Source organism: Eutrema salsugineum, unplaced genomic scaffold (genome assembly GCF_000478725.1).
Source record: "Eutrema salsugineum unplaced genomic scaffold, Eutsalg1_0 scaffold_1, whole genome shotgun sequence".
Lineage (NCBI taxonomy): Eukaryota > Viridiplantae > Streptophyta > Magnoliopsida > Brassicales > Brassicaceae > Eutrema > Eutrema salsugineum.
In genome coordinates this window covers 3,101,443-3,117,434 of record NW_006256909.1, presented here as the reverse complement: position 1 = coordinate 3,117,434, position 15,992 = coordinate 3,101,443, and the positions used below count along the sequence as shown (strand labels likewise).

General features: G+C 38.3%; 2 protein-coding genes across 3 annotated transcripts; both read left to right on the top strand.

Moving 5' to 3' along the window:
• The first annotated feature begins 655 nt into the window (after positions 1–655).
• Positions 656–2,281, top strand: LOC18029866 (two-on-two hemoglobin-3). Its single transcript, XM_006412379.2, has 4 exons — positions 656–858; positions 1,242–1,372; positions 1,728–1,872; positions 2,038–2,281. Exons 1-4 carry the CDS (start codon positions 722–724, stop codon positions 2,144–2,146), a joined length of 522 nt encoding a protein of 173 aa, XP_006412442.1. The 5' UTR covers positions 656–721; the 3' UTR covers positions 2,147–2,281.
• Positions 2,282–2,581: 300 nt separating this feature from the next.
• Positions 2,582–14,960, top strand: LOC18029864 (helicase and polymerase-containing protein TEBICHI). Of its 2 annotated transcripts, none has more exons than XM_024149273.1 (26): positions 2,582–2,820; positions 3,337–3,776; positions 3,928–4,159; positions 4,251–5,096; positions 5,631–5,695; positions 5,850–5,955; positions 6,042–6,242; positions 6,405–6,605; positions 6,960–7,121; positions 7,241–7,480; positions 7,583–7,795; positions 7,930–8,280; positions 8,371–8,523; positions 8,642–8,863; positions 9,161–9,379; positions 9,460–9,577; positions 9,713–10,842; positions 11,050–11,247; positions 11,612–11,871; positions 11,994–12,183; positions 12,259–12,366; positions 12,788–13,140; positions 13,580–13,688; positions 13,909–14,049; positions 14,180–14,276; positions 14,370–14,960. In XM_024149273.1, exons 1-26 carry the CDS (start codon positions 2,785–2,787, stop codon positions 14,435–14,437), a joined length of 6,459 nt encoding a protein of 2,152 aa, XP_024005041.1. In that variant the 5' UTR covers positions 2,582–2,784; the 3' UTR covers positions 14,438–14,960. The 2 variants fall into 2 exon arrangements, with proteins under 2 accessions (XP_024005041.1, XP_006412440.2); XM_006412377.2 differs by having other exon boundaries at positions 9,707–10,842.
• The last annotated feature ends 1,032 nt before the right edge of the window (positions 14,961–15,992 follow it).

Below are 15,992 nucleotides of genomic sequence, written 5' to 3'. Positions count from 1 at the left end.
GTCGAGGGATATATCTATGTAGTCTCCGACAAACCTAATGCAGCAGAAAGGTACTCTGTCGAATCAGAGAAGTGGGAGAATCTACCCAGTTCACAGCAAACCAACATTCCATTTCTGGTAGGATCTTCGGATAAACACATTTTGTAGGTTTGGTATCCAAAAAACATCTGATGTTTAAAGACGTGTAGGAATACCGAAAAAACCGATTAATGCCATTTCTGGTTAGGGGTTATTCTCATACTCTTCCATAATTATTAGGTTGGTGGGCAAATTGCTGCTATGGTGGTTTGAAGATAACTGGTATGAGATGAAAGGTTTCTCAAGGTTTGACAGAAAACCTTTAAAATTGGTGGAATAGAGGAAAGAAGATTCAAAATTCTTGGAATTGTCAGTGTGAAGCATTAACAAATAGACTTAGCTGTAATGGAAATCTCTATGGACATTAAAAAAAAACATTGCAGTGTCGTTAGAGTTTAGAAATTTCAAAAGTGATTGATTGGTTTGGTTAATTCTTAAGCTCAAAAACCTCAACTTTAAGAGAATAAAATGTTGACTTAGTGATAAACCAGGAGAAATGTATTCTATACATTTGCACCAATCACAAACAAGAGAAAGACTAGTAACCAACTAAACAAGAGAGCGTTGCCTCCACGCGACCACTCCCTTGGTTTTAAAATTCAATCGCACACTGTTTTCTTAGAGACTAGCGACAGAGAGAGAGATGCAATCGCTGCAAGAGAAGGCATCGATATGGAGCGGCGTGGATCGAGCAGACGCGTTCGCCATCGACGACTCCAATCTGTTCGAAAAGCTCGGACTTCAGAGCTTCATCAACCTATCCACCAATTTCTACACCAGGTTTTCTTTTTCCCAATGCTTCTATGTGCCTGCTCTGGGTTATTGAAATTTTCACTTGCAAAGCTCTATCTTTTCGATGGATTGCGGAATCTGGTCGAAAGTCTAGTGTTTGCTTGTTCGAATAATAATAATGTTTGTTTTGAAAGTCCAGTGTCTGCTTGTTCGAATGAGAGAAATTAGGATACTTTTTGTCATGATTTTGACTTCGAAATGTTGATATTTGTGTATTCTGCTTTTGGAGGCTTACTACTAGCTGCTTTGACAAAGTCCTTGACTTTCTTCCCTAGAGAATCTTTTTACTGTTTTGCGGTGATGTTTTCAACTTATGGAAATTGTGTTATGGAGATAATTCTTGTTTGTTCTTAATTTGAAATGGAGAGTAGGGTGTATGATGACGAAGAAGAATGGTTTCGATCCATATTTTCTGATTCAAAGAAAGAAGATGCCATCCAGAACCAGTATGAGTTCTTCGTCCAGCGTATGGGAGGCCCTCCTTTGTATTCTCAAAGGAAAGGTTAGCTCTTTCTTAACATTTCTAGATTCTTCTCCCTTAGTATGTGTTCTTATATACAGATATGTGTGAATTTCTTCCTTCTTCTGCTGTTTGCATGATTGGTTCCATGTTTTATATGCTTGACTGAGAAACCGCACATTAATTCATTGTTTTATGTTCATTTTCTTACGCTTTGGTGAACCATATGCGACGCTTGTTTAGTACAGACATGTACCGCGCTTGTATATGTATGGTTGCATAACCATAGACATTGTAATACATATTTGCACCAATGTGAGGTGGGTTTGACTTGAGTATGACTTAGGCATCTCCCAAAACTCTTGCTTACTTTGTGGCTAGTGATCTTTCTGTGTAGGTCATCCTGCTTTGATTGGACGTCACCGTCCATTTCCAGTGACCCATGAAGCTGCAGAGAGATGGCTGCAGCACATGCAAAATGCTCTGGACGATTCACTTGACATTGACCAGGACTCAAAAATTAAAATGATGAATTTCTTCAGGTAACACATCATGCATCTTCTTTCTCATAGTCAATAGCCTGTAATTCAGGAACCAAATCGAAAACATAGTAAATTGAATGCATGAAAGTTTGATAAACCTTCGAATTTCTGCTATAACATTAGCGATCAAGTGTATTTAAGTTTGCTGCTTTTGATCTGTTTCAGGCATACCGCCTTCTTCCTTGTGGCTGGAAACGAGTTGAAGAATCAGAACCAGAATCAGAACAACCAGGTTGCGTGTAAACACGCTGCCAATAAACCAGCGGAAGAATAATTAACGACAGATTATTGTTTTATTTGACTTTCAAAGTACACAGATTTTAGGAAGACTTGGTCTTGGCTCTCATTACGTTTCTTAAGATGGTCTAACAGAGATTTTAGTATTGAAAATACTACATTACAAGTTCTACTTTCATATTAAATCACATCGATTATCTGATACATTAATAGAGAGATACTTCAAGTCAGATTTTCACATATCTAAGATAACAAAAATAATTACGAAAAGATCGATTAAGGTATTGGAAATGTGATCAAAGTACACTTTCTATATCTTTCAGGTTAACGAATTTTCACTAAATTTTTTAATTTATGTTGGTGCTCTGTTGAGACGGGACATGGAGCGCCCAACGGTATAAGAAAAACCCAAAAATTCATATATCCAAAAGGCAAAAACTTTCTAGTTCAAAATTCAAACTGAAAACGCGAATGTGAAATAAAAATCGAATTTTTCGGGACGAATATAATACACAATAGACAGACACACAGAAGGAAGGAAATCAAAATTCAAAGGCTACGGATTCTACTTCCACATCGGCCCTGCATTTTGGCGCTCCTCACTCCTTCGGCGCTTAAATCGCCGACTAGGGTTTTGTTTTCAGACCTCCGGTGGTTATTCTTCATCCTCCGGCCATGGACTCAGATTCTTCTAGGTCGCGGATTGATCAGGTCCGTTTCTCTTATTCTCTTTGATTTTTCTCCATGAAGCTGTAGACACTTGTCGATGTTTCACTTCTTCTTCCTCTCTTTCTCCTTTTCTTCGTGGGTAAATTCACGCTTGCTGCAACATCTTGGAGTTTCTCAAGACTTCGAAAACTTGTGTTTGAAATCTGACCTATATCGATGCAAATGGATAAACTTTGTAGAGTATTCGATTTATTGGATTGTTTGAGAAGACCTATAACTGAAATGAGCCACATTTTGGCTGAATCCCCTGATTTGAGTTTTCCACTAGGATATAGAAAGAGAGTCGACTTTATTTTTCATGAATAAAGTTTTAACTTTTTCAGAAAAGAATTGGTTTTGGATGCTTTTAAAAACTTTTTCCTTCAGTCAAACTGTGACAAATGAAATTAGTTATGATGGATGAGAAGTCGGCGAAAAGAGGGAATTTTGTGACATTGAAGCTAAACTGTGTTACTGGAGACTGATTTATTCTTATGTTGCGTGTCACTTTACTACTAGTTCTATGCTTCGAAGAAGAGGAAACACCTCTCACCTAATTTGAAGTCGGGGAGAAATGAGAAAAATGTGAAGGTGACAGGAGAAAGGTCTCCTGGAGACAAAGGTACTTTGGACAATTACTTAAAAGCCTCTCTGGATGACAAGAACACTGCCAATAGTGGGTTGCAGGCAAGGCAGGCAGCGTTTACAAAAAAATTGGATCTGGAGGTTTCTGGCCCTTCTGCTGGTGAAAGTATACACCCACGCCTGCCTAAACCTGTATGTGCTGAAACTTCTAGAGGTGTTGAAGGGTGTTTGAACCAGAGCGGATCTCAAGGTTTGCATAAGGAAGTTGTTGCTACAGCTGAAACTCATGCAACAGATGGTTTGCTCTGTGCTAACCAGAAAGATAATTCAGAACTAAGAGACTTTGCCACTGGTTTCTTGTCCTTGTATTGTAGGTAATGTGCGTTTGATTGTGTCGACTTTTTATTCTTACCATTATCATCAAGGAGTTAGTTGGTGAAACATCCATTCTTTTACTCTGTCTGAGTAGTCAATTGTTTTGAAATTTAGAGGAACTTGTAAATTGTGCTTGTGTGCTTTATGCAGTCAAGTGCAGTCTGTTGTCGGCTCACCTCCACATCATAATGCAAGCGAACTGAAGCGTCGAAGCAGTTCATCATTACTTGATCAAGATATATACATTTCTCACAAGAGGCGTTGTGATTCCGAAAATATACCATCACTAGATGAACTTGCATATCCTCTCGGGAGTAAGCCTCAGTCACTCGCTAGCATTGCTGATGAAAGAGATGCATCTATTTCAAACCCTACAAAGAAGGTATAACTGGAATCAAGTCATTTTTTATGTCTTCCCTGCTAAACCGATTCATTTTAAATTATTTTATGTCTCTGCTCTAATATATTCACAGTTTCCAAGAAATGAATCTGTTGAAATTCCAATGGGCTTGAGGAAGTGTACTAAGGAACCAGACTCATCAGCTCATCTAACCGAATGCCACACGCCTGGATCAGCCGTTAAATCATGTCCTGTTGGAACCCCTAAGTCAGGAAGTGGTAGCTCAATGTTCTCACCTGGCGATTCTTTCTGGAATGAAGCAATTCAAGTCGCTGATGGTTTGTTAATTCCAACTGAGAACTCTGCTTCCGTAGAAGCTAAAGATGGAGGTCAACATGGAATAATACTTTCATGCAGCAACAAAACAGATAGTTGCAGTGACAACTTAAAGAGAAGTTTAGATTTAGATGAAAGCAGAGTAAAGGATAAAGATGCCATTGGTTATTCAAAGGTCGCGGAGAAGCATGGTAGAGATTTTAACAAAGAAGCATCTCCGCTCCCTGTCAAGAATCTGGAACTTTTGTTTCAAGATAGAAAAACAAATGGAGGTACCCGAGTTGCTCCATTTGACCAAAATAACATTACACGAGGAAGCCGTAGGATCTCTGAATCTGCTTTTGCTGATAATAAAGGATGTGGAACTCTTGATATTGCTCAGGCCAATAAAAGTTTGATAGGGAGGATGTATCCAGAACCTGAAGGAAAGAAAGTTTTAGTGTGCGAGGAGAATCATAGTGTAAGATCTGTTTCTCCGATAAGCAACATGGGGAAACCAGCTGATTCTAGTGAATCTGAAGAAAGTCATACTCCTTCAAGTTCTCATCATAATAAAGATGGTTTAAGTCTTAGCACCTGGCTTCCCTCAGAAATTTGCAGCGTATACAATAAGAAAGGAATATCTAAACTCTATCCATGGCAGGTACGTAACTGTTAGTTGTTGTGTTTGTTGTTATTTGTCAACTTTTTCAAAAGTAACAGCTGATACTCCTAGAGATAGATAGATGTGTATTTGCTTCGCTCTGCAGTTTAGAAAGTGTAAGATCCGTTGAGTCGCCTGCAGCTAGTATTTGCCATCCAAAGATAATCTGCTCTTCATGCATTCTTCCTTCATGGCATTTATCATATCATTTATGCATTGGTTTTACATGCGATATAAGTTGGTTATCTTTTTTGTTTTATATGTTTCATGAGTTGCACAAAACTGACTGGCAATTTTATCCTCAACTTTATTCTTAGTTTTGGTATTTATATTTTCTAAACTTTCCGCTGCTTATTGAAGAGTGATTTTCTTCCACATCTATTCTTCTGATACACAACCATAACTTTTTAGGTCGGTATTACATCTGAACGAACTTCCTATTCTGTCATTTATGCATGTATGCGTCATGCGTGTATGCTATTACTTATGACATTATTCTCGCTCTTAATACAAATTGTTATAAAATTTTCTTAGGTCGAGTGCCTTCAGGTAGATGGTGTTTTGCAGAAAAGGAATCTGGTATATTGTGCTTCTACAAGGTATATTCATGGTTGGCGATGAATCTGCCAATTGAAAGTTTGCTTCTTTTCATACATTTTCTTCGGATCATCATAGCAGTATTACTAATATCACTAGCAGTCTTCTATCTGACAAGAATTCATGCTCATTCTCAAAACCATGCTGTTTCTGCAGTGCTGGTAAAAGTTTCGTTGCAGAAGTCTTGATGCTGCGGCGGGTCATAACAACTGGAAAAATGGCGTTGCTTGTGCTACCTTATGTATCCATTTGCGCTGAGAAGGTTTCTTTTGTTATTCTCTCCAAGCATCCTACAAATTTTATTATATTACTTTTCTGTTAGTTTAGTCGTATAACAATTGGATGCAGGCAGAACACCTTGAGGTCCTTCTTGAACCACTTGGGAAGCATGTTCGTAGTTACTATGGAAATCAGGGTGGTGGAACACTTCCTAAAGGCACTGCTGTGGCTGTCTGCACAATTGAGAAGGCAAACTCTTTGATAAATCGCTTGCTTGAAGAGGGTCGTTTGTCTGAACTTGGGATAATTGTTATAGATGAGCTACACATGGTATGGTTTTCACATATCTTGTCTGTGGATCTCGTATAAGTTTGTAACTGTCTGACATTATCTTTGTTTTCTTCGTACTCTTTTTTATTTTTGATCAAATTTTCTCCGTACTCTATTTTCGCAAATCCATTAAAAGGAGCCTATTGCTCATGGTATATACAGGTGGGAGACCAACATAGGGGTTATCTGTTGGAACTTATGCTGACGAAACTTCGTTATGCTGCCGGTGAAGGCAGTTCAGAGTCTAGTAGTGGTGAGAGTTCAGGGAATAGCAGTGGCAAGACTGATCCTGCTCATGGCCTACAAATTGTGGGTATGAGTGCTACAATGCCTAATGTTGGAGCAGTTGCTGACTGGCTTCAAGTAAGACAAACAGAATCACTAACTTATATATATATATTAACATAAATATTTTTTTTTGGCTCTCTCTCAGTTGCATGACACTTCTCTATAGAAATATTGGTATTCGTAGATAAATGCGCAGACCTGCATGTCTGTGGGAATTATAAGAATATGATATATTGATATTTATGAAATTGCATAGAAATACTCTCGTGATTGTTAATAAATATTACGTTTTTCTGTAAAATGAAAACCTGTATATTTCCAGATCCCTGATTTCCGGAGGTATTGTTGTCTCCTTTATTGAAATTCTGTAAATTTATTGTGGCCTTTTTAATCAGAAAACTTATTGTTTTTTTTTTTACATGTTGAAAGGCAGCTTTATATCAGACAGAGTTTCGACCAGTTCCGCTAGAGGAGTATATTAAAGTTGGTAACACCATTTATAATAAAAAGATGGAAGTGGTGAGGACTATACCAAAAGCTGCTAATATGGGAGGAAAAGACCCAGACCATATCATTGAGCTTTGTAACGAGGTAATGTAGTTAAGGTCCTCATTAAGTACTTGCATTTTCTTTTTCTTTAAGTTTCTAATTTAAAAATGTACTCAAATTTGGTTGAAGAAGGAAAACTCAGATGTCGTATAACAATCCAGGTAGTTCAAGAGGGCAATTCAGTGCTGATATTTTGCTCGAGTCGGAAAGGATGCGAGTCAACTGCTAGGCATATTTCAAAGCTCATTAAAAAAGTGCCCATAGACGTTGATGGTGAAAATAGTGAGTTTGTGGATATCAGATCTGCTATTGATGCCCTGCGAAGGTCTCCGTCTGGAGTAGATCCTATCCTAGAAGAAACTCTGCCCTCTGGGGTTGCCTACCACCATGCTGGTCTTACAGTATGTAAACACAATCCATTCACCATATATATTTACTCGATGTAGCTAGATTTTATACTGGGAATATCACCAAATGGGCAACTAAGTATATTTGTATTACAGGTAGAAGAAAGAGAGATAGTTGAGACCTGTTACCGTAAGGGTCTTGTACGTGTATTAACAGCTACATCCACTCTGGCAGCGGGGGTCAACCTGCCTGCAAGGAGAGTCATATTTCGGCAACCAATGATTGGCCGTGATTTTATTGATGGAACGAGGTACAAGCAAATGGCTGGTCGAGCTGGGCGGACTGGGATTGATACAAAAGGAGAAAGTGTATGCCTTAATTTCTTTTCAAACAATGATGTTATAATCTCTGTTTCAGTTCTTCTCAGACATTTTTGTTCTTGTTTGTAGTGGTCAATGGTCTAACCTTTTGATTCATTGTCTATATTTCAATTTCTTTCCAGGTGTTGATTTGCAAACAAGGAGAACTCAAGCGAATAATGGCACTTCTAAATGAAAGCTGCCCACCGTTACAGTCTTGTTTATCTGAGGACAAGAATGGAATGACTCATGCAATATTAGAAGTTGTGGCAGGTGGAATTGTTCAGACTGCCAAAGATATACATCGCTATGTTAGGTGTACTCTTCTGAATTCTACAAAGCCCTTTCAAGATGTGGTCAAATCAGCTCAGGATTCTCTTCGGTGGCTGTGCCACAGAAAATTTCTTGAGTGGAATGAAGAGACAAAGTTATACACTACAACACCCCTTGGACGTGGATCGTTTGGCAGTTCACTCTGCCCAGAGGAGTCACTTGTAATTAATCTGACTTTCCATAATTGAAAATGCATATTATATAGTGTTAAGTAAGCATGGTTGAAGTGTATATAATTGGTGTTGCTGCAGATTGTGCTGGATGATCTTCTACGAGCACGTGACGGACTAGTTATGGCTTCTGATTTGCATTTGGTGTACTTAGTCACACCAATTAATGTTGGTGTTGAACCAAACTGGGAATTGTATTATGAACGGTTTATGGAACTATCTCCTTTAGAACAGGTAATCTTGTACTCTCTGGTAATAGATGTTTGCAGTAGGTCTTGACTTGTTATTTGGGGCTATAGTTTCAAAAAAACTTTGTACACTGATGATGCCACTCTTGATCTTACAATTTCAGTCTGTAGGCAATAGAGTTGGAGTGGTCGAACCTTTTCTTATGCGCATGGCACATGGTGCAACAGTACGCAGTCTAAACAGACCACAAGATGTAAAAAAAAATTTCCGTGGAGAATATGACAATCGGCATGGTTCAACGAGCACTAAGATGCTTTCAGATGAACAGATGCTTCGAGTGTGCAAACGGTTTTTTGTTGCTCTCATCTTGTCAAAATTAGTTCAGGTGACTACCCTACGGCTTCTTTGTTTCTTGTAATTTTTTTCTTTTTTTATCTTTGCTAAAGCTTCTTATTTTGGTTCATATAACATAAACCCGTAGCAGCTTGCATGCTCACGTACACTTCATGATATTCTCTTAGAGTGCTTATTGGCCCTAGTAGATTTTGGTTTGTATCACGTTTCCTATTTCAAAAAAAAACTATTGACAACACTTGCTTATGCATCAGAAGGCATGGTTGATGATCTCTCCTTTAGAAGATAACATGTTTTTTTTTTTTTTTTTTGGAACTGTGCAATGCAGGAAGCTTCTGTGTCTGAGGTCTGTGAAGCCTTTAAAGTGGCTAGAGGTATGGTTCAAGCGCTACAGGAGAACGCTGGAAGGTTTTCTTCCATGGTTTCGGTGTTTTGTGAGAGGCTTGGATGGCATGATCTGGAAGGCTTAGTTGCAAAGTTTCAGAACCGTGTTTCATTTGGTGTCAGGGCTGAAATTGTTGAACTTACTAGCATTCCATATATAAAGGTACTGTAATTTCTAGGAACTTATAGCTAGGATATGCGGAATGCTGTTGACAAAGATGGTTTTTGGTGTTGAATAAATAGGGTTCAAGAGCTAGAGCGTTGTACAAAGCTGGCTTGCGTACATCTCAGGCAATAGCTGAAGCATCCATCCCTGAAATTGTCAAAGCTCTCTTTGAATCTTCAGCGTGGGCTGCAGAAGGTAAATCAGTTTTCTTAGTTTGAATTGATATTTTTGTTGCCTATATAAGGAATGATAAGTTGAACGTTTGTTGGAAAGAATATGGAATCCTCTTTTATCTAATATGCTCAAGTTGATGTGGTGTACAAGGTACAGGACAAAGAAGGATCCAGTTGGGACTAGCCAAGAAAATCAAGAATGGGGCGCGAAAAATTGTTCTTGAGAAAGCAGAAGAGGCGAGGGCTGCTGCGTTCTCTGCTTTTAAGTCACTTGGTTTGGATGTTCATGAGCTTATAAATCCCTTGCCGTTAGCCCCTGCTAGGAGTCCCAATAGACAAGAAACTACTGAAAGAGACAGTTGTGAAGGGTCTGTTGGTCCCAGTGGATTACAACAATTTCCAGGAAAATTAAGCATAGAGGAGCACATGGAATGTGAAAACTTTGATACGGATGACCACAGAGAAAAGCCAAGGGAAGTGTCAGGTGCTGCCCTAGGGGTTTCATCAGAAGTTACTCGTCTTCCTGATTTTCAACCCATAGGAACTACAGTCGGCATTGATGGGCCTAATGCTGTCAGTATTCTTTCCAGTGATACTTTCCATCTCCCTGCTTATGATGACGGAGTGATAAAAAATGAGGACAATGTTGAGCAGCATTTGATGAGTAATGCCCATATTCCTCTTAGTAATAAGGATAGTACAGGTGAAAAGGGTCCAATAACTGCAGGAAATATTCGTGGTGGATTTGATTCTTTCCTGGAACTTTGGGAATCTGCTGGGGAGTTTTTCTTTGATATCCACTATAATAAACTACAGGATTTGAATTCCCGCATCTCTTATGAGATACATGGAATTGCGATCTGCTGGAATAGCTCTCCTGTGTACTATGTTAATCTTAACAAGGATCTTCCCAACCTGGAATGTGGAGAAAAAGAAAAGCTTTTCAAGGATGCAGTTGCTGGCAAGAACGAGGTTGTGGGTACCCACAACATGGTCAATGTTATAAAATCTAGGTGGAACAGAATCAGTAAAATAATGGGGAATGAAAACACAAGAAAGTTCACTTGGAATTTGAAAGTCCAGATTCAGGTGCTCAAGAGTCCTGCCATTTCAATCCAAAGATGCGCTCGCCTGAATCTTGCAGAAGGGATCAGAGATTTTGAGTTGGTGGATGGATCTTGGTTAATGATGCCTCCGCTTCGTATAAATCACACCATTGACATGAGCATCGTGACATGGATTCTTTGGCCAGATGAGGAAAGACATTCAAATCCAAACATAGATAAGGTAATTCCAGACAATTAGCGGATTCAATTCAGTATAAATCATGTCTCCTGTTGACGGTGTTAAGAAGAAAGGCAGCATAGTAAACATATCTTTTTATCTTTTATCATTTGTTGGTTAGTCTATTATCACAAACAGAGTTAGCTCATAGGACATTGTTAACATATTTTTTTATGAAAAGCTTCTAACACTGTTCATGTGATATTAAAGGAAGTAAAGAAAAGACTGTCCCCAGAGGCAGCTGAAGCTGCTAATCGCAGTGGCAGATGGAGGAATCAGATCCGAAGGGTTGCCCACAATGGTTGCTGCAGACGGGTTGCTCAAACACGTACCCTTTGTTCAGCTCTTTGGAAGATCCTCGTTTCCGAAGAACTTCTCGAAGCACTGACAACCACTGAAATGCCGCTGGTATATCTCCTTTAATTTGCTTTATTGTTACACAGGATTATCTAAACTGAACCAACATCCAGCTAGATGACATGCTCAAAGTTAAATTTTATGCGACATTATTTGTTCAAGCAGCCATCTGTGGTTGGTTTGCTTTCTCAGAAATTTCGCATTGTGATCGTCAGTGTTTATTAGCTTACAGTTTCTTGACGAATATCCTACGTCGTAGAGCTTCAGGGTTAATATGTTCTCCGTCAGATATTGATTTTTTATTTTTTTATTTTTTTTTTTTTGTTATGAACTATATTTCTACATTGCACCTTAGTCAATTCAAAGAAATTTCTAACTCTGCTAAGTTAGTTTATGCATTCGTTATGTGTTTCAGGTTAATGTCCTTGCAGACATGGAGCTCTGGGGTATAGGCGTCGATATAGAAGGATGCCTGAGGGCACGGAATATACTGCGGGATAAACTGCGGTCTCTGGAGAAGAAAGCATTTGAATTGGCTGGCATGACTTTTTCATTGCACAACCCAGCTGATATTGCAAATGTGCTCTATGGACAGTTGAAGTTGCCCATACCGGAAAACCAAAATAAAGGGAAAAATCATCCAAGTACTGATAAGCATTGCTTGGATCTTTTAAGGTATTGCAAAGGGCTAATAGTTTTTGCGTACAAAATGTTCTTTTTTTACATCATGAAAGAAAACAGACCTTCAGTGATTCTATTTTAGTCTGACTGTACTTTGGAATATGACTTTGTCCCAGGAATGAGCATCCTGTTGTCCCAATTATCAAAGAGCACCGCACTTTGGCAAAGCTCTTAAATTGTACACTTGGGTCAATATGTTCGCTTGCTAAGCTACGCTTGAGCACACAAAGGTACACTTTGCATGGCCACTGGCTTCAAACATCAACAGCAACGGGGAGGCTTTCCATAGAAGAGCCTAATCTCCAAGTATGACTTCTGTTATGTTTCCTTTTTCATTCTATCGTGTATCTAAAAATCATTGACCATATTACTTTTCTGCAGTCTGTTGAGCATGAAGTAGAGTTCATATTGGATAAAAATGGAAACGAAGTAAATTCAGCTGCTGCTCGTTACAAAATTAATGCACGTGATTTCTTTGTTCCTACTCAGGTAAATTTCTCTGCAATTTTTAGACTTTTTGTGTCTTTGGTCTCTAGCTAACTAGACAACAGATTTCTCGAAAAAGAGTTTTGCAACTGAAAGCATTTATTTCCGAGAGGTCCCCTGTGGCCATCCTGAGTTATTGGGCTATTGGAATAGGGATTTTACGTAAAAAAATTGCGATGGTATTGGAAGCGTGTAGTTGCTAGTTCAAGAATGGTTTATTTGTTAGTGTGGTTCTTCTAAACATCTTATTATTAAGCACTTTCGGTGTGGAGGATTGAAGATAACAACAAAACTCTTGCACAACTCCACAAAGTAGTGTAGAACCATACTAATTGGGCTTTTATAGGCAAAAGTGCTGAGTATGTGACACCATCTTTGTGGTTTTCTTGAAGATTGAATATAATCTCTTTTATTTTTACCACAGGAAAATTGGTTACTCTTGACAGCAGATTATTCACAGATAGAGTTGCGACTCATGGCACACTTTTCTAGAGATTCCTCGTTGATTACAAAGCTTAGTCAGCCTGAAGGTGATGTCTTTACGATGATAGCTGCAAAATGGACTGGAAAGGCCGAGGATTCAGTTACTCCACATGATAGAGATCAGACCAAAAGATTGATCTATGGAATTCTTTATGGAATGGGTGCAAACAGGCTTGCAGAACAGCTTGAGTGCAGCTCAGATGAAGCCAAGGAGAAAATAAGAAGCTTTAAAAGTTCTTTCCCTGCAGTCAGTTCTTGGCTTAACGAAACGATTTCATTTTGTCAGGAAAAAGGGTGAGGATGTTACAGTATCTTTATCAATGCTTTTAGCTCTTATAATAGCGTTCTGCGTTTCTATATTACATTTATATGTTGATTTTTTTTTTCTCCTTTGCTTTGCGTTAGAGTCTAGTCAACGAATCAGCTTCATGTAGAGAACTTAGGTCTAGCATGTGTGCTCATAATTTTACTATCTTCTTTAGGCTACTTTCCTCGAGTTTCTATGTTTTGATCGAGTGCATGTTCAACTTCGCCAAGTCTATTTCTTCTGTCTTTGATTTGAATACAGTCCCATGTGTTTCTTTACATCATAATCTTTCTCATATTGTATGTGACCAACTAGGGAGCTACATTTTCATTATTTCTTTCTGAAGACGGGATTTTCAGCGTTATGGTTATTTGGGTTGCTTCTTTATGAACTACGATTATAATCCAAGAACATTTTGATGTGCAGATACATTCAGACTCTCAAGGGAAGAAGGCGGTTCTTGTCGAAAATTAAATTTGGGAATGCCAAAGAGAAATCTAAGGCTCAAAGGCAAGCTGTAAATTCCATGTGCCAGGTCCGACCTTGTTTCTTCCTTTTCTTTTCCCTGACACTTAATATTATTATGCTGTGACGTTTAATTAGACACTATACCAAATGTATCTATTTAGTATGAGAAATGTAATCTTTTTGCTGTTTGGTTATTGGTGACAGTTTTAAGGTGTTTCATTTCCTTAAAAAGAATTCCAGAACATTTGCTAGACCATATAATTTTACCTGATTGTTGTTTTATTCAGGGATCTGCTGCTGATATAATCAAGATTGCGATGATAAACATATATTCTGCAATTTCTGAGGATGTTGATACTTCAGCATCTAGTTCTTCAACGGAAAAGAAGTTTCACATGTTGAAGGGACGATGCCGAATTCTTCTACAGGTGAGAGTTGTCCACCTTTTTTTTGTTTGACTTTGGTTTCCTTCCATATTTTTGATTTTAAATTCCTCTCCTGCAAAGTGAGAATTTTCATATTGTCTGTAGCTCATTAACGTGGGACATCATAATGCAGGTACATGATGAACTTGTGCTGGAAGTTGATCCTTCTTATGCAAAAGAGGCTGCAATGTTGCTACAATCCAGCATGGAAAATGCGGTTTCACTTCTCGGTATGTTCCTCATATACCATGCTCCTTTTCATGCGATGTATATATGTGTATATATATTATGTTGACTCAATTGATTCTGTTCTGTATTTTCAGTACCTCTTCATGTGAAACTGAAGGTAGGGAAAACATGGGGTTCTTTAGAGCCATTTCAGGCTGATTAAAGACATAGCAAAATTTCGATGTCTTTTAACCTCAATTTTAAGAGCCTCGGATGGTTTAAGCAACTCGCTCAAATGCGTATTTGATGTACCAAAATGTTGCTAAATCCACGGCTTGCCATGCTCTGTTTCATCTTCATGAGGTGATGATGAAGAAAAAAGATTTCAGAGGCTTTTTTCGTTACATTCCCTGCTGGAAGCCTAGCTATGGAGATGGAGAAGAATGGACTCTGAAGGGAATTTGCAAGCAATGGCTCTGAGGGCTCTTCTTATCAGATTCAAAGAGTAACTCGATAATAGTTTAAAGTAAGTTCAACAGTTTTACCACAGTTTTACTTGGAGACAAAGACTTTTAACATGAACAAAATCACAGAAAGTTTAGGCGAGGCATAGTGTAATTTCTCTTCTGACTGTAAGTACAGACAACTTTTTTTTTCTATATGTATATTGGTTGATCATGTACTACTCCAATTGATAGATTATCTATAAGTAGTATGATACAAAATGTATAAGTACTAAATAGTCGAATATACAAAAGACTGACGTCTTTCTCAGAATAAACATTTTAGAACTGTACATGGCAAAATCGTTGGAAAAGTGATCAAAACCTTATTTTTCTTTAACTATGAAACTCGTGCAAATTTCTCAAATATTAAATTCTTCCTTTCTCTTTATACACAATAAGAGAGAAAGTTGTTATTTCGAAAATCTTAAACGATACGACAGCTTCTTCACCAAAAATTTATCTATGTAAACCCTGAGATGCAGCATGTATACCCTGAGATATAGCATTATGTTCTTTCTTCAATTTCAAGGAAACTTCATCAAACTTTGACTTCAACCAGTGCAGCTGGGACTCTGCCTCCACCACGTGCTCCGCGAATATCTTTCTCAATGAAGCAAACTGCCCACGAAAACTAGTTTTTTTGTTAACTCAATCCTGTAAAGCAATTCAAAAAATAGAATAAGATACTTATCCTCTTTTAGCTTACCTGAGAATAAGCAAAAGCTTGAAAACTACCGTTGAAATCAAGAGTCTCCTTGGCTGATTCTCCATTAACAGCTTCAACAACTTTAATGTAGACTTCAATGATGAGTCTGTCCTTCTCCAAAAACCCTTTTTCATGAAACTTGCTTAGGGGCATGGTCTTCCGGAAACCCCACGATGGAGCCTCAGCGCAAAACAAGTTGCTCTCTTTTCCAACTGTGGAACATAAACACACAAAAGAATAGTTGCGCAACTTCTACATCAATCACATTCTTGTGTATTGTTGCTAACCTCTTCAAGATTCAATCATGAGTTTAGGCCTATTGCACAACGTCCTATATAAGCTCAACACAAAAGAGATCTTGCAAATCGGGACTTCATTATGTCTCATTAATTAAGTCAGAAGGAGGACTTGGACTGTCAACTTCTCCCTATGATATGCTCTTTTTCTTTCTCTCCACTTTTTTTTTGTTTTGTTTGGATCCAAACCTAGTCTCTAGGGCATAACAGTTCGTAATTCCAAACACATAAAAAAACAAGGAAAAGAAAGAGTCAAACCATAGAAAAATT